This window comes from Macrobrachium rosenbergii, chromosome 42 (genome assembly GCF_040412425.1).
Source record: "Macrobrachium rosenbergii isolate ZJJX-2024 chromosome 42, ASM4041242v1, whole genome shotgun sequence".
NCBI lineage: Eukaryota > Metazoa > Arthropoda > Malacostraca > Decapoda > Palaemonidae > Macrobrachium > Macrobrachium rosenbergii.
In genome coordinates this window covers 25295622-25318082 of record NC_089782.1, presented here as the reverse complement: position 1 = coordinate 25318082, position 22461 = coordinate 25295622, and the positions used below count along the sequence as shown (strand labels likewise).

Here is a 22461-nt window from a genome sequence, read left to right as displayed (position 1 = left end):
GCAAAAAATTGTTATTGCTCTTTCTTGGGAGATTCCCGAAGGGGAGGCAACCATTGGAGTATTGATTGGTTGCCTTGCTACATCATCACCTACCTGATAATTCATCTGTTTGGGTAGTCTTGCATTCGTTGCAAAGGCACAGCTTTAACCTCCTCTGTAGGTCATTGCATCGCAGAATATTGAGGTTAAACAAGAGTGGGAAAACACTTCTTTGGCCACTTTAACTCGTGCGTCAGGAGAGGATGGAACTTTGTGAACCAGAGGAATAACAAGTTTTTAAAGTATTGCCTTTACATTTGGGGTCATTTCAGGGGATTGTAACGTCATCATTTAGGTTTGTGATGTAGTTACTCTATTCAGATCTTTACTTATTGATCAAATTGGAATATACAGCTGTATGTTAAGGTGAAAATTATAATAGTATAAGCTTGAAAATATTTACATTTTTATTGAAATCATTAAAATTTCATCCACACTTGTGTGATAGTTATAAAGTAATAGGCCATTTATTGCATAGCGTTTGATTATTTGCTAAGTTTCTAATGAAGAATTTGTCTGTACAGCTTTCCATCTACTGTGCAGTTTACTGAATGTGAACTTGCTAATATGACATACAGCTTAGCTAATTAATCTTTCAGGCTTGAATATTTGCATTAGACTGGATGTTGTACGTTAGCAAGAATTATTTCCCTTATTTCGTAAGTGCAAGTCATGTACATTTTTATTGGCCAATTTAAATCCTTGAAGTGTACATTCATTATGCCAACATGACAACTTGGAAAGGTTGTCTCTATAGATGGGAAAGAGAAGCAAAACTGCTGTCCCTCATACTTGAAAAAGGTTTCTGAAAATGACTTATACAGTACTTTTTATTGTTTTATTTTAGAACACATATTTTTCTATCTCCTTTTCCCTCTCTTATCATTATTGAGAACAGAAACAAATTATTTTAGCTTATTAAAACTTTTTATCAAATTATGTTAAGACTTTTTATCGCATATGTAACGTAGATACTATTACCCCAGAATGCTTGCTCATGAAAGAATGAAATGTGATGAGGGGACCTTGCTCTCATTAGTGGTAGTTATGACCTGGCTTGCTGCCACAACAGGACCAGTTGAGTAAACATACAAGGACGTGCATTCAAGATCCTCAAGTAAAGCTTTACAGATATGCGGAATTATCCCCGTGAAGCATAGTTTAAGATAGCCTGTGTCCTCTTGAAAGCTGTAGCCCACGCCTCATGGCTTTTGCTGCTTGCTTCAGATTTTTGGGCAATTGGAGTGTTCCGAAAAGCCTTCATTATCAGAGTTCTTTGCCAAAAAAGAAATACAGCTGTATTCTTGACCTGAGATATCACCACCAGTGAAAAGAAACAGTTTCAACCCCTTTTACCCTTTAGTAACAGAAAGCTTTGTCAGGGCAAAGAGCAAGGTCTCTTCATTCCCTTCTTTAGTTGGGAAGGCAGGAATCACAAGGTTTGGAGTAGTTGGAGCCATAGAGGAAGCTTTGTTTTAGTAACAAAACATGTGTTATACATGAGCCTATTCTTTCCCAGTTCTGAGTGTGAAATAACGCTAGATACGCCAGTGCTAGTAGCAATGGTGTGTTTAAAGTTAGACTTCATATGGAAGCTTTATATGCAAATAGTTAAGCAGAAATGTTACAACACACAGCCTTAAATGTCAGGGAACCCTTTCAGGGTTTCAGCATTTGCTTGAGTTTAACTGAAAATCTCAGGTCAGTTCCTCTGTTTTTAAAAACTTAGAATCAAGCAAATTTACAGCCTCAAGGGCATACAATTAACATCCTTGACTGTCTCAAAAATAGCAGAAAATACACCATTCTGGTGATAGAGCTTTTGACGGAATCCAGTTGTTACTGATGCCAACTACAGAATACTCATAATTTTCCTGGTAAAGTCTTGTATAGAGTTTGCCTGGTCTGATGATAAACTTTGCTGCTTCCTCAGAAAAACTTTCTCTTAGGAAGGCATTGCTGGATAAGTTCCGAGCATGAAGGTGGAATTGGTCAAGGCTCTGTTGATATGTGCTATTTGTGCCTTCTGACTGCTTGGATAGCTTCTTCCACATTCCTAATTTTCTCATTATATCTGCCAGGAGTGATAACAGGTTCAGGAACAACCCCTGTCAGGTCCAAGACCAGTCTGTTAAGGAGAATGGAAAGAATGCATAGGCCTCTAAGTTGTCCCAGGAATCATGAAGGCATCATTTGTCCCAGGCTGCCTGATCCAGGAATTCTGAGCTGTAGTGTGCCAACTTTCTATTTATGCATGATGCAAAGAGATATACAAGTGGAATCTACCAAATTTCAATACCCTTTTTCAGATACTGTATCTGTATGTAACAACCATTCTGCTGTCAGAATTTTATCTACCCTGTTTAGAGTGTCTGGTATCACGTTTTTATGTGGAATGTAACTTGGGATTTAGGATATGTTCGTTTCTTCACTCCGTTTTAGAATCACTGTTGCTTACTAGCACATGGCAAGGGATTTTACTCTCCTTGTTTTTCAGATAGGCTGCTGTTGTTTTGATGTTTGACATTTCCACTCCCTTGTCAGATATCTGGTCTGCAAATGTTTGTAGTACTACAGTATACAGCTTTTAACTCTAAACATGTTTAAGCGTAGTTCCTAATATGACCAAAGACTTCAGATAAGTGCTGCATTTACGGGAGGTACCTCCAGTGACCAGTCAGTTGTTTAGAAGATACCTCTTCTGCAAGTCCACACAAATACTTGAGCTTGTATTGTGGTGAACATTATTTGGAACAGCCCAGAGCACACAGTGAAACTGGTAGACCTTGCCCTTCTACATGAACCTTAGAATGTTATAGAAGATGGATATACTGTAACCTGGAAACTAGCATCTCTCGGGTCAGTGGATGCAAGGTAGTCACCACTTCAGGTGGATTGGTGGGCAGAAGCTAATGTTTCCATCCAGAAGGTAGTTAGGATTAAGTAATTGTTGAGAGGACTGAGGTGAATTATGTGTCTCCATCCCCTGAATGCCTTGGCAAAGGTAACTCATAATCCTTTTTCAATGTTATTACCACCCAGGTATCCTCTCTCATTTGTTCTAATTCCAGAATTTCTGGAGAAGAGTCCCCAGTGGTAATTAACTCTGGCATGGGTATTGGAGACATTTATTTCTTCCTCTCTCAGGGAATTTGTACTTCATAAAGGGCTCTTGATCTCTTACCTTAAGAGAAAGAGCATACAAGGCCCTTTAATTGTTGCTGGGTATGATCTGGCTTGATTGTGGTGATTAAGAATGAATATTCTGGGATCATTGGTGAGACACACAGTTTAATGACTTGCTCACCAGGTGTGTTGTGGGTCATGGTTGTGTGCTTTACACATTGTGAGCATTCTTGTTTCTTTGGTGTGTTCCTTGTAGCTGCTGGATCACAGGATTAGGCTTACATAAGCTGGTGTGATTTTTCCGTAAAATAGTTTTAAAAGCATAAGGCTTGCGAATAGGCCAGGGGATTGTGTACAGCAACACATTCTTTTAAGTTCATTCAAGCTATGTAGGGTTAGCTCAGGCGTGAATGGTGGGGGATTTCTATTAAAGAGGTGGAAAATTAAGATAATGCTAATGATAATAACGATAATCTTAATGCAGTAATGTTGTAGACTGTATGACAATGGTCAAAGAAATTTAGTACAGTAATGTAAAGTAATTTATCAAGTGGTCTTAAGCTGCCCCAAATTTATAATAATGCAGATTTTTACGTAGGTTAACAAAGTGTCTGTGCAACATAACCATGTCTATGAGGAGATGATTGAGAGTCGGTTTCTAACATATCATCATATGAACTCACGTCATGTATGTAAAAAGCCATGTTACTGCTTTGCTTTGTTGATTTTCTTTAAAATAATGAAATGATGTCACAGTGACAAATAACAGTGTGCATTCTTTGCTGCAGTGGAGAGGTAATTGTGTGCAAAAATGCAAATACGAAAGAGTAAAGCACGAATGTGCATAGGTATCTCTTAAGACCCAGAAATTCTAAGTGAAAAGTATTCTAGGTTTATTTTGCTCCCTTGCGTGCGATTTCTCACCTTTAGGAGAAAAAAATTTGCTTTTTGTTTACAAGCCATCTGTCCTAGTAAGTATTAGTCTCAATATACAAAACCATTTTATTCTTAGTCAGTATCACATTTCCATAATGCTATTTCTAGCTAATGGCTTGCTCCAGATGTGTTTCTGAGTATGTTGCTGCTGACCAAAAGGAAAATTTTAAGAAAATTAATCAGCTTAGTGAGATTAATAACAGGCTGCAACCAAGGGATAAATTCAACACTTCCATAGAATTTCCAGTTTATTGTGAAGCACTTTGTGTTTATAAATGTACCGTGGATTAATATTGACTATATGTGGAACACGGCATATTTATTTTCAATGTACAAAGTACTGAATAAAAGAAGAAATTGAGTATGGACTCATGCCAAGGATATGTTGCTTCAAGGAATAATACATAAGGTTTCCCTCAAGTCTTTTGTATGGTTGCTAGGTTCTAATAGACAAAGAAATGTCTTGGTCAGGACAGTGCTGGCTGTTGCTGTACGTCATGCAGAAAAACGGATGTCATTTGTGTGAAGGCTATTGGAATGGGGGAAAGTTGTCACTGAAAACTGGAATTACTACTTTGGTAACTGAGTCTTCAATAAACTTGATACTGTACTTGGAGATCTGTTTCTTCATTTACACTGTACTGCAGCTCTTCAATCGGCAGGTGTTTTTAATTTTAATTTTTTTTTTTTTTTTGTATTGAAGTATTTTAAGATCTTATACAGTATATTTGAGAGTAGGGGTGTAGTTATTGATGGGATTTTTTTTTTTTTTTCAGCATTTAGAGGGCGATGTCGACGATTGCTGATGTTCCATGCGAAATAAAACTAATACTGTATTTCTAATTTTTTTTTATGTACGAATTTCATCTTGTACCATGTGCAAATTCAAATTGCTGATTACACTTTTCCTTTTTCATTTTTAGGACTTGAGATGTTCGGTTTCTCCTGCGACTAATACACAATGTAGAATGATAAAGGAAGTCTTTTGTAACTGGTCTTTCTTTAGGCCAGATGGAAATGGATTTGCGAGTGATCGTGTGAAGTGTTACTGTTGAGAAATGTCGGTAATTAGTGAAACAATTAATCAGTGACATGACCCTGTGAATGATCATTCTATAGAGAATTGGTAAAATCTCACTATGACTACCATCTGTAGTTTGCGTCTGTCACGTCATCTTTCAATCCCTGTTAGACAGATGCATACACAGAACTGATTGGGTCCAAGGGGGAAGTTATTAGTCGGCCTGTGTGTTTTAGGTTTGATGGTGAACATTGTTGGTGGTCGTACTTTGGTCCCCCCCACGGTGGGTGGCCCCCCTATTACGGAATCCAAGATGACGGCACGAGCCATCCTCCAGTGTCGACCAAATTCTCACCCATTTCCTGTAAGTATTAATTATTTTATTTTGTGGGTTACCCATATGTTAACAAATCAGTTGTGGTTGTGTGAACTTAATAATGGGTTATTTGTAATTGTTAACTTGTTGTTCGTAGTTCTGTAGTTTAGATCATACAAAGTACCACAGTATTTTTGTGTACAGTAGTTTGTTTAGAGGCTTGACAGAATTTTTAGGAGATTAAAGATGAAAAAATATTTCAAATCAACCCGAAATGAAGAATTATAAAGATAATGCTCAAAGTAAAATGGGAACTTATTTATATAGAAGATGAACAGGCAATTCTGATTAGAAATCAAACCTAGTTATAAGTTTCAGTTGCCTGTACTGTCACCAACAAGGTGTTGTACTCTTTATTAGGCTGTGTGGTGCAACTAAATTTGAAGAACCTTCTGATTGATTATGTTATGTAGGTTAAACGTATTTTTGTCATCATGCATGACTAAAATTCTCATATCTGTACTTTGAACATGGCTACTTGTGAATTAATGAACTGTACCAGGGATTATTTTGGGTGGGGGGGCGACATGCGTAATTACATTGCTATTTTGGACTGTATCGTGAAGGCTTATATGGTATCTAATACCATTCACATTACTGTATTTTCATAGCTCTTTAACCCCTTAGATGATGGACTTGTGAATTTTTGTTTTGTGATTGGTAAAGCGTCTTCTTTTGACTGATTAACTTGCCTGCTTTGTCTCTTTGATGTTGCTGTTATATAACGACGGTGGTGGCACCACCTTCCCGTGTAAAACAGTATACAGTAGCGTCTTTTGCTTATTGCTAAAACTAAAGTGTGTGTGTGTGTGCGTTTATATACTGTACATGCTATTTAGAGTTCACGGTTTTTCAAATATATATCACTTTGAAACCACTGGTTTCAAGCAGATTATTTTGTTAATCTATAAAAGTATGTCTCTGCCTTCTGTCCTTTCAAAAGTTATATTTTTTCTCTAAAATCATTGTTTAGATATTTGGTGTTATGTTCGACTTTGGTATTTTTGGTTCATTATGAAGTCACATATTCACATTGGACCAGGGTCGTTTAATCAAGATAAAGCCATACATACATGTTTTACTACTGTATTTCCCAAAACCTTACATTCATGGTTTTGTGCTAAAGTGTGGTGTCTTGGAGTGTCAAGGCTCTCTGATCATGAACCAAGATCAATACAAGTCGATGCACGGAAGTAATAACGTATGCAGTGTTAGATAGGCCTACATAGGCTACGTTACGACAGTTAGAACACTGTGGAAAAAAGTGGACTTAAGAACAACTGTTTGAATCTAATATTGAAAACATATGTAAACACGAATAAACTTATGAAAGTAAAGTTATTCATACTGTATGAAAACGTGGCAAGGGGTGAATAGAGTTCTTATGAATTTTCCATCCCTAGTTTTATTGAATTTCCATTCGTATATGCTTACAGAACTTCAACTAATGCCACTGTCTGATTTTTGTATGCTGATGCTTGAGAGACAGTATGCCACTGTCTGATTTTTGTATGCTGATGCTTGAGAGAGTGTCAGGAACACTAGCTATAATTGTGCCTGTTACAGAATATTTGATCTCACAGAATACGTTGTATTGGCAGTGTAGGCATGCAGGTAGGCACAAGTGGATTATGAATTAAGAGGTTCCTGGTCGTGCAACATGCATAGCTGCGGTAACTTGATGTATGCTAGTTCTCTTTCAAGGTTAGGAGTGTTTTCAATAGATTTTAGTGCACAAGAACTCTCGAAAGAGTGTCAGTTTTGCGGTAAACCAAATGGTTATTGCTGCTTATCATTACTTTGAGTCTTAAATATATAAAAGAGTTTCTCTAGAATGTTATTTACCCCGTTTTATAATCTAGCTTCACTGTAGTCAATACCTTTTGAGAAGGGAAAAGAAAGGGTTTATATAAACGCACCTTCCTATGGAGTAGTTTCATCTCGTGGTCCATAGTGCCTATTTTAGAGGATGCGTTGTTTATAGTTTGGCACTTTACACTTCGGATGAGTAATAGTGGATGCTGGTACACGGGTCTGCACCGAGCGTTAGGCTAGTCGTTCGAGATAATGCTTGTATGCAGAGTTGCAAAGTAAATCCTGCTTGGAATTTATATAGAAGAGGCTGAGATGCAGCTCACCCAAAACTATAAATAAAGTTTAGGTAATCTCTCTCTCTCTCTCTTGGAAATGTCCTTACAACCTCTCTCTCTCTCTCTCTCTCTCTCTCTCTCTCTCTCTCTCTCTCTCTCTCTCTCTCTCTCTCTCTCTCTCTCGTTCAGTTTAGAAATGTATAATAGTACCCTATTTCTCTTTCTTGCTGTATAAATTATCAATTGCGTGAGAATTTCTCTCTCTCTCTCTCTCTCTCTCTCTCTCTCTCTCTCTCTCTCTCTCTCTCTCTCTCTCTCTCTCTGAACGTCAGTAGGCGTCGAAAAGATTTTGATAACTTGTGTGTTTAGGTTAGTGTGCGCTTAGGCCCTAACACCTGTATGTCAAGGGGAAAAGTTTGTGGTACCTGTGCACTGTTTATCATGTGCGTAGGTTATGTACACGTCGTATATTAGTCCTGACTTGGAGCCGTTTGACTTAGATTTAAGGGAATACAGAGATATGGATCACATCTAACTATATGCTATTAAAATTGTGGATTACCATTATTTTGTCTGAAAGAGACTGAATCGTGAAATTGAAGAGTTTATTGTAGTATATTTTCTTGTATTTCATTGATGGGTCAGTGGCTAAATGAATGGATGTAATTGACTTGATATCGTATTTTTACGTCACTCTTACGTTGATGGAATTGACTCAATGCGGTGTTTTTTTTTTTATGAAAGTGGCGCAAATGTAAGACTGCGATATTTTAGTCATACAGATTGCCAGTATGCGCCCGCATAAGTCATATTGGGTACAAAGTTACGGGTCAGTGACTTAGTGTTAAAGTGTATGTATTTGTGAATTTTAAACGAAGTTCTCAGCCCCTTGACAAAATGCCATTCATGTAGCACCGTTGGTTTCGTTTTAAGATTTTTTTTCGTTTTCACGTATATATTCTTTAATTTTCTGTGTTTCCTGTTCGACACAAAGGTTGTGTGACAAGTTTTTCTCTCATTTATGTGACTAGTTTTTGCATATAAATTTAAAGTGTTTTATGCTTATTATAGATAGTTAGGGGTTTTCCCTTTGTGGAGTTAAAACTCGTGTTTACGTAGGCTATGTGACTTTTCATTGTGGCCTCGTCAAATTATTAAACATCATTAAGTGTGATTAACAATATACAGTATTTATATTTGTGGAAGAAGTGAAGGAAATGCACTGTAGAGAGGATCTTAGAATTTTTAAAAGCTAACAGAAATTTATTTTAAAAACTAACAAATTTATTTTAAAAGCTGACAAAAATTTATTTTAAAAGCTACCAGAAACTGTGAACGGTGATTTATGTGAGAGGCGGCACATCTTTTAGGAACTGCGTCGTCAGTTACACAACCAACATTTACAAAATTGGCTATGACATAAACTTGGCTGCTCTGGTGGTCTTTGCATAAAATCAATAGGAAATCAATACCTTGCTGCATTTTTAAATGACCCATCTAGGACCCACCTGATCTGACAGACAGAGCCAGCTCTTTGTGAGCTAGTATCTTGGATGGACTGCGGGAAATTTATATCAGATTCACATTTTATACGCAACGGGTTTCAACACTGATGCGAAATAAACATTAAGCTTTGTGCATTATTTCATGCATGTATTGATGTATTAAAACTAACTGATCACTTGATGCTCCTAAGTTGATGTATCCGCCTCTGTAGAAAGATTCGTGACGACAAAATTTGTTTTCATGGTTCGTAAAGCACAAAGGGGTGGGTACTGGAGAATTTCAGGCCCTGTTTTGACCCTGGTTGCTGATTCCAAAGCTGTTTTCGATTCCAGTTACGAATTGTTATAGTACTTGGGTGTTGTGCTTAATGCTTCAGTTGTAATGGGCGGCTTTCGTTAGTGTGTGTGTGTGCGTATGTATGTTTATGTTACAAGTGCTTACATTGTTTTGTCATCCTGCTAAGGAAGTGTTAATTTAATACACTCTTTTTAGGCTAGATGTTAGACTTTTTTCAAACTAGCGTTTGAAAATCAGCGTCATTTTTAAAGCACGTGCTGTTTGGTGACTTGACAATGGAGAATTTCCTAGTTTAATAGCCGCTAATTAAAAGTTTCTCATTTATTAATTACTGTTATTTATTTATCTTAAAGTTAAGCCCTCGTTCGTGGGGCTGTCATGATTTTATGATAACATAGAAAGATCTTTTACAATCTTCAGTGACCGTAGTCCCTGCGACACCAGTTAGACTTCTGCCATCTCGGGATGTGGTGCCTTGTCGCGCAGCTATTGTACAGTTCATCTTGACGTTGATCATTCTGTTTGTATTACACACCCACTCGCACGTAAACTTCCGGATATACCCCTACATTTATGTTCATTTTCTTGTTTTCATTTTAGAGTTGTTTTGTGAGTCGTAACATATAAAGAGTATTTAATTTCCCTTCATGAAATATTATTGATAAATCATATAGTCTGTACTTGTCAAGTTGGTTGACAGAATAAGAAGTTACATGCGTCTGTAAGTGATCGAGCCGTGTTTTGAAGATTATATAACTGGTCTAGATAAACGTGTTAAATCCATTAGGCGACTGTTTATGTTTAAAGTTGCCACCGTGTCCGTTATCAGAACAATGTTGACAGACAATAAGGCGCAGACAGGCTGTAGCTAAGGTAAATAGTGAGGAAACTCACAAGGTAAACTTGGCTTTGTTTTTGCTTAAGGTGATCAAAGCTTTAATTTTTTTTTTTATTCCCAAGGTTCATTTGCTTTTTCACCGTTACTTGCATCACTGACAGCTTTATTCAAAGTGTTGCATGATTGACAGACCGAGCAGACGAATTTGAGATGCTCTTCAATACTGTACTGTAGGAGCTCGGCTGTCATGCCTACGTGTCTTTTTGAAGTAGACAGGAGGGTGATATTCTTTGCATGATCACGAAACATTGAATTATTAGTGGACATTAGACATTTTAAGACGTTGATATTTTCAGTACAATTTCAGGATTAAAGTTACGTTCTCGAGGTCAGAATGCTTCTTACGTTTATGTTATAATTTTGTTATAGATTTTTGTTAGGGTAAGTTTCAGAAGAATATATATACAGTATTAGATAGACAACGTACACTATTTTAAGCAATTTTAAAGTTTGTTTTGAAGTTAATGAGATTTTGATTCCACTCGCTACCTCTCATTTACACATTCGCTGGGAAAGAGCAGGTGTGGTAAGGGGAAAAACCATTGGGCCTCAGAGCATAGGCTAAGCAAGGGCAATTTAATTTTAGCCCCGCATGTGACTTAGATAATGACGTTGGCCGTGGATCTAAGGTATTCAAGGGAAGTATTCTATGTATATTTTGCCATATTTAAATGAATGACTTGAAGATTCGCCAGTAGTGGTGCATTCAGTTTTTTTTCTCAGTCGCTAGATTCCTGTGCTGATTTTCTCCGTAGGCAACTTGGCATTTGGCACTCTTCCGGAAAGTGCATGTGCTAAAGATAAGTTTACGATACTGTACGTTTCGAAACTGGTTTCCTCTGTGATGTTAGGTGTTTTTCTTGCAGTGTCAGTCAAGGTTATGATATTAAAATGATCTCTCGTCGCGTTTAATATTTAGGTCTTCAGGCATTAGTGAAACATCAGTTGAAGAAAATGGGATTTACCCGAGACAGTTTGTCGAAATCAAAGGCCTGGTATAGTGTTTGGATCTTCATAAAAGAAATTTGTCTATATCCCATCGAGTTTTGTCCCTTTTTTTTTTTAGGTTCATAGTGTTTTCTACTTCGTAGTTGGTTTCCCTAATAATAATAAGGATAATATATTCTGTTTGAAAGAGTTTTACAAAAAAATTCTATGAATTGGTAAAATTAATTCTATAAAACCCAAGTGAATATGTGAAATCCACTGTAGAATTGTTGAACTGCAAATGAAAACCCCTTGTATTTTGATATTTTCTTTTTGGCATTTCAGCACGAGGTTTCTCTTGCTATATATCAAGTCGTTGTGATATGTGCAGTATGTAAACCACGACCTTTGTGTTTATCCGTTATCTTAGACTACCACTGATAACGTTTCCGGGATCATTGTTGTAAAAATGAACGTCAGAGCTTAAGAAGGCCGAAGTGAGACAGCAGTGGTCGCAGATTTCCAGTTTCACTTTTTATGGGAAATCCAAGGTAGAGGTCCATACAAGGGAAAGTTTTTTTTTTTTGGGGCCGCTTGTTTATGATAATTGTTTTGTTTTTTCAAGGTTGACTTTTAATCTACTTGATGCTTGTTAGCTTTATTGAACTTGGTAATGGTAATTGTATAATTCTCTTCAACTGCACATTTTTTGGCTTGTCTTCTTGTCTGTTAACTATTCTCTCTTTGGCTTGTCTTCTCTCTCTTAACTATTCCTTCTTCTCTTCGCTACAACAAAAAAGACAATGATAATAGAAATGAAGAATCAAATCTTATTCATATATGTGCAAGTGCAGCCGTCAAGTTTAGTAGTAACTAGTAATTATCGATGTTTTAGTTTTCCTTCTCGAAAACCTATTAATTTCAAATGAATTGCTGTCATTATGAAAGGAAAGTCCAATCACGAAAGATTAATCACGCCATCAACCGTAGCAATGATGTTTTGATGGGAAATATGATTTAGACGCCAGCAACAGCTCGCGCAGTGGCATTCACAATGGAATGAATGTCAGGTTACCGGATTGCGAAGACAGCTGGGTGAAATGCACACGGTTGCATTAATACCGAATACTGTACATAGCTTCGGTAGAGCTTTCACATTGCAAAGGGTTTTTACTTGGGCATTCTGTTACGTGATATATGCCAGATAGTCAACATTGCCAGCATCGTATGACAGGTATCTTCTCTCTCTCTCTCTCTCTTCTCTCTTCTCTCTCTCTCTCATACCGGACTAAGATGGTGAAACTGCAAGTTGTTACAGCATGGACCCACGTCATCCCAAAAATTTTCACATTTTTTTATTTCGTATTTTATATTTTAGATAGGTGTTGAGGAGCGTAATTGTGAACACTTAGCACCTCCAAGAAACATGTGAAGTGAATTTGATTTAGGGATCTGTGAGCAGTCACATGAACGCGAAGTTCATGATCATGAATCATAACAGATAAGCACCAAGCGGAGCACCACGATTTGCACTCATATTGATAAGCAGGTATGCGAGGTCGAAAACAGTCGTCGTTGCGTCATCGACTGCTGCTGGCGATTGTAGATCTTCATTGCCGTGAAAACTATGAAAATTCCTCAGGTGACGTAGGCAGTTTAAGTGATATGCTTTCTCATGACAATGTTGCCATAAAATTTGAAAATTCTTCAGTAGGCATAGGCTGTTTAGGCGATGTTCTTCAGTATTACAATGTTGCCATAAATTGTGAAAATTCTCATGTAGGCAGAGGCTGCTTAAGCGATGTTCTTTAGCATTAAAATGCTGCCGTAAATAGTGAAAATTCTCCAGTAGACATAGGCTGTTTAGGTGATGTTCTTTAGTATTAAAATGTTGCCATAAGTTGTGAAAATTCTCCAGTAGACATAGGCTGTTTAGGTGATGTTCTTTAGTATTAAAATGTTGCCATAAATTGTGAAAATTCTCCAGTAGACATAGCCTAGGCTATTTAGGCGATGTTTTTTAGTAGTAAAATGTTGCCATAAATTGTGAAAATTCTTCAGTAGACATAAGCTGTTTAGACGATGTTCTTTAGTATTAAAATGTTGCCATAAATTGTGAAAATTCTCCAGTAGACATAGGCTATTTAGGCGATGTTCTTTAGTATTAAAATGTTGCCATAAATAGTGAAAATTCTCCAGTAGACAAAGGCTATGTCGGCGATATTCTTTGGTATTAAAATGTTGCCATAAATTGTGAAAATTCTCCAGTAGACATAGGCTATTTAGGCGATGTTCTTTAGTATTAAAATGTTGCCATAAATTGTGAAAATTCTCCAGTAGACATAGGCTATGTCGGCGATGTTCTTTAGTATTAAAATGTTGCCATAAATTGTAAAAATATTCCAGTAGATATAGGCTGATGTTCTTAGTATTAAATGTTGCCTTTGTGAAATTTCTTCATTAAATGGCTAGGCGTGGGTATTCATAAATTAAATGCTGAAAATTGTGAAAATTGTATAGGCTGTTTAGGCGAAGTACTATATTCATCAGGTGACATAGGCTGTTTAGGTGATGTACTTTCTCATTATAATGTTGCCGGGAATTATGACAAATTCCTCAGAGGACAATGTGCTTTTCTTATAGTGTTGCCGTAGGTTATGAAAATTCTTCGGATGACACAGGCTTTTTTTGTGGTGAATTTCATCATGACTTTGGTGTCGTGATTTAATAAGATTTGTTTAGTGAAAACTGTTGATTTCTTTATGTATATATATATATATATATATATATATATATATATATATATATATATATATATATATATTATATATACTGTATATACATATATACATGCATATATATTCTATATATAAACTATGTTGTTACCATGTGAAATTTCTCAGGCTTAAACTGGACCCTCTTGTTAAACCACATGAAGGTTGGGTTAGCCCTCAGCCCGAGTGTATACGTGATGTAGGCTAATTGTCTCAGCAGTGTCCGTGCTCTTGTGTATTTCGTTTTCTGTCGTCCCTGAATGTGTATTTTGAGCTGTTCTTGATGATGCCCTGTGTTTGGATGAACAGTTATTTATATGAAAGTCGTGAATTGTTATATTGCACTAGAAGTTACGGTAGATATAGAAACAATAGATCTGCACATGCGTAGTATAAAGTGGATGCAAGGTGGCATTTGATTATCGAAGGAAAAATCCATATTGTAGCCAAGATCCAAAGGGGTTTCTACTCGCTGAGGTTGGATGTAAATGTGGTAAATGTTTCCTTCTGTTTTTCTCAGTTTTTTGGGCCCGACCTTCAGGCTACCGAGAAGAGAGAGAGAGAGAGAGAGAGAGAGAGAGAAAAACTTGGAGAGGGATCCAGGAAAGTAGTCATTGAGACTTGTTAAAAAAAAAAAAAAACAAAAATAAAAAGGAGAGGAAAACGAACTACGGAGTAGGAAATTTTAGTGTTGAGCAGTACTGCGCGCGCATACGAAGTGATTGTAGTTTTCTTTAAAATAAAGCTGTTGTGCCGGTTTTGTCTGTCCGTCCGCACGTTTTTCTGTCCGCACTATTTCTTAAAAACTACTGAGGCTAGAGGGCTGCAAATTGGTATGTTGATCCTCCAACCTCCAATCATCTAACATACCGAGTTGCAGCCCTTTAGCCTAAGTAATTTTTTTTATTTTATTTAAGGCTAAAGTTAGCCATAATCGTGGTCCTGGCATTGATGTAGGCTATGCCACCACCGGGCCGTGGTTAAAGTTTCATGGGCTGCGGCTCATACAGCAATATACCGAGAGATCTATTTTCGGTGCCCTTGATTATACAGTGTAGCTGATGTACAGAAAACTCGATTGCGCCGAAAAAACTCCGGCGCATTTTTATTTGTTTTAAGGAACGCTAATAGAAGTTCATGACGCGCATGATCATAGCTCTGTGTATGTTAGCAAAATTGAATTTTGAAATTCTTTCTGTCCTTGATGACGGAACGTCGCCACCTGCAGCCCGTTCTTGATCTTTCCTTATTTATTTCCTCGTGTGGGTTTGTTTATTTGTTTGTGCAACGTTAATAATGACTCAGGCTAGAATAAGGGAAAGGGTTTGTGTTGGGGGGGGTGTTGTTTGTGCTTAAGGGCACCTTCAAGTGGCCTTTTATTTTCCCAGAATCTTTGCATCCGTGATGTGTCAGGTACGGGCCATTTCCTGGATCTCATATCGAGAGAGAGAGAGAGAGAGAGAGAGAGAGAGAGAGAGAGAGAGAGAGAGAGAGAGAGAGAGAGAGAGAGAGTTGATGGGGGGTGGGTTTCATTGCAGATGTGTTTTTCGTCAAAGCTCTCAAGAATGTTTTGTTTAGAGAGAGAGAAAGAGTGTGTGTGTGTGTGTGTGTGTGTTGTAAAGTCCTTTTAAGGAAGTGGAAATGCTCGTTATTAATTTTGTTTTGCTCGTAAATTATTTTTGTTAAAGTGGAAGAGAAATAAAAGCAAAATTCATGATACATTTTAAAGTTACATTTATTTACTGTCAGACTTACCTTTCATAGCATTTTACGTCAAATATTTAAAATGTTATTTCGGAACATTTTACGTCAAATATGTAGAATGTTATTTCATAACATTTTACATCAAATATTTAAAATGTTATTTCATAACATCTTACATATGATATTTGAACCTTCATTTCGTATCTTATATAAAATATTTAAAATTTCATTTCGTAATATCTTACGTAAAATAGGCTATTTAAAATGTCATTTCATAACATCGTATATAAAATAAAATATTTAAAACAGACAATAAACTGACTCTCTCGAGGAAGCAAGCTCCTTCAACAAAGCAAAAAGTCGAGACAAGATAAGCCGAGATATTTTTATTTGGTGTTTTTATGCCATGGAAAGCGGTGCCATGCTCCGTGACGTCATTCTCTCCCCGAGTGGAACAGTGCTCAATTATTTCCCCCCCCAGCTTAAATCGGTGGGATGAGCCATCGATTGGTTATATGCCCGGCTTTTATGCCGCTGCTCCTCTTTGGAAAGGGCACGGGAGGTGTCCCCTCAAATTTGTCTCTTTCTTCATTTATCTTTGAAAATTCACATTGTTTTTTTTAAATCTTGATTATGTTTTTTTTTTTTTGTAGGGTTATGCTTTTGTTTGTTTAGTGAAATTGATTTTCTTTAAAACAATTCACGCCGTTTTTAAATACTTTATTTTTTTTCCTGGTGTATGCTTTTATTTGTTCCGTAATTGACTTCAACACTGTTTGAAGTTATTGTTATGCTGCCCTAAATATAAGCTGCAAATGAATCTTACTTTAAGTCTACACACACACACACACACACACAAACAAAGAGGAGAGAGACACAGAGACACACACAGACACACACACAGAGAGAAGAAAGAGAGAGAGAGAGAGAGAGAGAGAGAGCGTAAAATTGCTATTGGCTCTCTTTAGAAAAGTTTACATTTCACACTTGACTCAAAAGTTTTCTCAACATGGTTTAATGGCCAGTTTAAAAAAAAAAGCTCTCAAGATTACCGGGTAGGTAATACCAGGGTGTAATTTTTTTTTTTATTTCTAGGTACATAGGTTTTTTTTATTGATATTAAGACAGTCATTTTGATCACAACCATTCTCTCTCTCTCTCTCTCTCTCTCTCTCTCTCTCTCTCTCTCTCTCTCTCTCTCTCTCTCTCAGTTGTTCAAAAGCACAAACATTTGATCCTAAGAATCAGAAAATATATAGACTTAACAGAATCTCTCTCTCTCTCTCTCTCTCTCTCTCTCTCTCTCTCTCTCTCTCTCTCTCTCTCTATTTTAGTTGTTCAAAAGCACAAACATTTGATCCTAAGAATCAGAAAATACAGGACTTTAATATGAACTCTAGTTCTTCAAAGCACAAACACTTGAGCCTAAGAATCAGAAAAAATATATAGACGTAACAGAATTCTCTCTCTCTCTCTCTCTCTCTCTCTCTCTCTCTCTCTCTCTCTCTCTCTGAAGAACTAAAAGCACAAGCACTTGATCTGGAAGAATCAGAAAATATATAGACTTAACAGAATCTCTCTCTCTCTCTCTCTCTCTCTCTCTCTCTCTCTCTCTCTCTCTCTCTCTCTCTCTCTCAGTTTGTTTAAAAGTACGAGCACTAGATCTGAAGAATAAAAAAATATGTAGACTTAACAGAATTTCTCTCTCTCTCTCTCTCTCTCTCTCTCTCTCTCTCTCTCTCTCTCTCTCTCTCTCTGTGTGTGTGTGTGTGCTTGCTTAAATCACTAGTGATCTAGTGATATACAGAGGGCCTTGTTCATGCAGTTCAGAAGAGTGAAACGTAGCCAGTGACCTTCATGTTCAGGATTCGCTGTAGGTAAGAGTATATCCAGCGCTCTTTCGCTCGTGTGACGTAAAAAAGAACCCAGATATGTCGTGGCCAGTTGATTCAAGTACCTTTTGTTATACGAGACTTAAAATATCCTTCTTCGTGACGGTCGGCGTCTCTTTTTTTTATATATATTTCCCTGGGCTAGGTGTAGAAAGAGAAATAAAAAAAGAAGGGCGTGTATTTGTATACCTGCCGACGCCATACGTCAGAACGAAAGTTGGGTTACTGGAAGAAATACGGACAAAAATTAATTTTATTTTTACGGAAAGTTTGGCGGCGGGACTACTGATTGTGTATCCTTTAAAAACAATCGTCATTCATTATCAGCGTCATACAGATGAGAATGAAATTTCGTATCTACGAAAGAGTGCAACCGTCGTGTGGCTCGAGTGCTGAGTGTACCCAGTCACTCATTAGTGTCTCCGCATGATAGTGACCATATCGACGTTGCATAAGAAGCTGCTCTTGTTTCCAAGCGAATCGGCCCCAAAAAGGCGGTAGGGGTAGTTCGAAGCGGTGCTTGGCCCTCAAGGTCGCCTCTGTGTTAACTAACGGGGTTTCTCTGCTTTCAGGGTAATGTCATAAAAGGATTTCTAATGTAAAAATCGAGGAGAATAATGGAATTTTGCGTAAGGGACCAGTGGGCTAGGGTTTAATGTTTTTATGCAATTCATCCAGCGAAAAATTTGGATTCCTGGTATATTTTCGTTAAATTTAAATAACAAACGTTTCCTTTGTCGAAGTATTGTCGTAATGCTAGTTGGAAACCTTCAGTCACATTCTTCAAAGGGTAGTTTCTGTTAAGTACAGAAAGCTTGCCGCATCTACCTTCTATAACCCAATGACTGCCGTTAATCTTGCAGGCACTTCATAAGGGCCTATTGTAGGTACTAGTTACCCGCCCCGCATAATTGACCAGCAATAAGAAGCGAGCCAGGGAAATTACTGTTCAACAACTGCCTGTCTGGCCGTTGTTGTGAAAGGGCACATCTCTTTAAATTTTCCTCGGGAGTGGAGGAGGGAGCATTGTGCATTATAGACTGCAATTGTTGGCAATGCACCGTAAATTGGCTCGCGTTCGTATTATTTCTTGTCCTGTCTCCAGGGAAGAGAGTAACCAGCAAGACCGAGTTGGCAACTCGAGCAGTGACGTCACTGGGCAACTGATGAATATTGTCAAGAATTCCATCCATAGGGTCTCATGGTTCCTGGCTTCCCTCCCTCCTCTCAGCACCCTCCCAAATAAGCACCCCTTTCCCCCTTAACCTCCTGCCTCTAGCAGCTTCTGCTGCAAGTCTGCTGCAGGTCCATTGAAAGTGAGATGATGGGTGATCTAAAGAAAGTTTATGATTCACTTGAAAGGCAACGGTCGAGACCTTTGAATGTTAGTGTGTTGGGAAGGACGACAAGTACTGCTTTTTTTTTTTTCTAACCCCCGGCCCTAGGCTTTATATATTGATGACGATGAATGGTATGGTTGTGTGGAGTGATATTTTAACGTGATCTCGCCATTAACCTGTCTTTAGCTGCACATGTTCACAGTTCGTCAAATGATGCATCGTCTGAATATAGGATTGACAGTGTACGCTGCTCATCGACGTCAATAAATAACCGGCGAAAAACTGCCTCCATTAAAGGAGACTTCAAACGACTGGAAACCCGGAAGAAAAGAAAGTTGCATATTTTGGATATGAAGGTGACAAGTTATTTGACAGAACAGATCAGTTGGCTTAAGAAGTCACCCGTATACCGTCTTGAAATGAGGGCCAATACTGTTGACCACCCCACTTTCTATGTCCTCGAACTCCTTTGGTTTCTAGATCAAATTATATCCATACCTGCTTCAGCAGTGCATGGAAACTCACGTTAACTAATTTATATTTGCTCTTAATAATCTCATTTTTTCTGCATTTTTGTATCCATTTATGACAGAGATTTGCGGTAAAGGAAGTTTATGTAGCCAGTGACCTTGTTCTAACTTCATCTTAGCCATGTGGTCATATCCCTGATCACTTTCCATAGATGCAATGTTGCCCCGCTGTATTTGCCAGCTCTACGACAAAAATATGTACTCTCTATCTGGTAACCCTGTAACACCTGTCAGGCCACCTTGGCTCATATTTTCACTTGGAGATGAGCTAATAGGTGGTTGCTCTAATTGTTAACTATTCATTGCTGCAGTGAATTTACAGAATCTTGATTTTGTTATTTGTGAGTTATCTCTGATGTTGAATTTGATGTCAAGTCCACATTTCCTTTTCCACTTTTCTCTCATTTCGGTCTAGATAAGGGACGTGACCCCACCCACCATCTGCCATTTTCTAACAGTAGTCAGGAGATATGGAGGCTGATAGGTATTACAATCAGGAAATAGTGAAGAAGAATTTAGGTAAATCTGATATGACAACGAATACCGTAACATAACGACGAAGAGATATTTCAGTGTCTTTACTCCTTTGTACGGGGGTAGTGCCGTTTGTGAACCTCATGTGGTGCACTGTAGGCATCATTGAAGGGTCTTTGCAGCCTCCGTTCGGCCCCTAGCTGTAACCTCTTTCATTCCTTTTATTGTACCTCCGTTCATATTCTCTTTCTTACATCTGACTTTCCACCCTCTTAAACAACTGATTCACTGTGCAACTGCGAGGTTTTCCTCCTGTTACACCTTTCAAACCTTCTGACTCTTAATTTCCCGTTCAGCGTGAATGACCTCATAGGTCCCAGCGCTTGGCTTTTGGTCTAAATTCTATGTTCTGTTCTATTCTATTATCTATACTCGTACTTGTCGAGACCCGAGGGACAGAGAGTGAGAAAGAGTTATTGAGTATTGTCAAGCTAAGACCAAGCTCTAATACTGTAGAACGGTCCCTAACACCACTTGTCATTGATAATGATACCTTATGATGATGATGATATAGCCTATCCCTGCCATGGATGTGTGATGACGTGGTGCCTACGAATGATCATTTTCGTGATGGGTTAACTAAAAATTCACGTTAGTTTACGTAAGGTAAAAAAAAAAAAATCAGCAGCTCAGTTTTGCTACTTACGTTTCGGAATCTGTTCCTCTCAGACTCTTAAAAAAAAAAGACTTCGTTTGCCAATGATTTGAACTGTGATTGGACTAGTGACAAGAAACAATGCAGCGATCCCAACTGCAGTGCTGTCATAAAGGAGATATTCCCTCTTGAACTTATTTAACTTTTGCTGAAGGAAGCCCCGTAGTGGGGTAGTGCCAACAGTACACCTCATGCGGTGCACTGTAGTCATACTTAAGGTTCTTTGCAGCGTGCCTTCGGCTCCTAGCTGCAACCCCTTTCGTTCCTTTTACTGTACCTCCTTTCATATTCTTTTCTTCCATCTTTTCCACCCTCTCCCAACAGCTGATTCATAGTGCAACTACGAGGTTTTCCTCCTGTTACACCTTTCAAACCTTTTACTGGCAATTTCCGTTTCAGCGCTGAATGACCTCATCGGTCCCAGTGCTGGGCCTTTGGCCTAAATACTATATTCAATTCAGTTTACTGAAGAAAGGTACATGCTAGGATTCCTGAATGTTCAAGTGTGTTATAGGTGGCCGTTTGTTCTTGTGTATACTACTGCATGCTTGTGTTTACATGCACACTGTATTTAAATTTGCCAGTAACTCAAAATCCGTCCTTTTTTTTTGACAGTACAAACACTTGTATCCAAACAGCATGCGGATATCGCCGGCGTGTGACACTCGAGCAAGAGAAGTAAGTGTACCGTGTAGTTGGAAGAGTAAGAGTGTAGTTGGAAGAGTAACAACGCCAGGGAAGCAAATGATTAGATCGTACCTTTATCCTTTTCGTTTTTGCACAGGCTGGTCTTATTTCACGGTAACTGTCGTTCGCGTTGGTGTTGCAGAAAACATCGTCTCCGCTCTTGAGTTGGATCCCAGTTGTTTAAGGTTTTGCGTTGTAATTTATTACTAATTAGAATGAGTCATATACTACAGCCTTTTCTCTCGTTAAGCAGATACATGTACGTTTGCACATGATTCAGGTTCGTGAGAACTGTTGTGGTTAGTTTGCAACGCGTTGTTGTTTTCTGTATTTAACTATTTACTGGTTTGCATAATGGTTTTGCCACGCTGTGATCCGTATCTTTCATATTTGAGATATTCCATTTTAAAAGGACTGACGTCGCCTTTGGGGGCGATTGTGTTCCCTCCGTCTTATTTCTTAATTATTTATGAATAGATTTCGTGGATTATGACACCAGCTGTATTTCACCAACCGGAAATGGATTTTACTTAGCATTAACTAATCATCGTTGAACTAGTAATGTTTTGACGCTAAATTAAGACACGTAAATTGTGCAATATTTCCCGTGCTGACATAGTCTATATTCTTGCTAATATGAGTAATTCATTTTTCCTTTCATTATTACAACCTCCCCTTAGAGGGGTAGTGCGGTCAGTGCACCTCATGAAGTTCACTGTAGGCATTAACTAAGGATCTCTGCAGCGTCCCTTCGGTCCCTAGCTGCAACCCCTTTCATTCCTCTTACTGTACCTCCGTTCATAATCTGTCTTTCTTCTTACTTTCCACTCTCTCCTAACAGTTGATGCATAGTGCAACTGAGAGGTTTTCCTCAGGACTGTTACACCTTTTAAACCCTTTTATTGTCAGTTTCAGTTTTCAGCGCTGAATGACCTCATAGGTCCCAGCGCTTGGCCTTTGGCCTTAATTCCGTATTCTGTTTGATTATTACAACCCACTTAAAAATTCCATGGTTATCAAACTGTAAAATTTTCTTAGGCCTCTAGTAGACCTTCAGAAAAGGTTGGAAGAAGAACGTCGGCCATCTTGTCGAATACCTCGATGAAGTTGTCGTGGTCCACTGAAGAAA

General features: G+C 38.1%; 1 protein-coding gene across 13 annotated transcripts in view; it reads left to right on the top strand.

Moving 5' to 3' along the window:
- The window catches only part of Slmap (Sarcolemma associated protein), a 93111-nt gene that overhangs the window by 7036 nt on the left and 63614 nt on the right, over positions 1-22461 (top strand). For all 13 annotated transcript variants that reach the window (XR_010849902.1, XR_010849901.1, XR_010849904.1 and 10 more), the window contains exon 2: positions 5025-5486. Coding sequence is in view for 6 of the 13 variants with exons in the window: in XM_067085814.1 (XP_066941915.1) it covers positions 5364-5486 (123 nt within the window). In the remaining 7 variants the exon portion in view is untranslated. The remainder of the gene's footprint in view (positions 1-5024; positions 5487-22461) is intronic.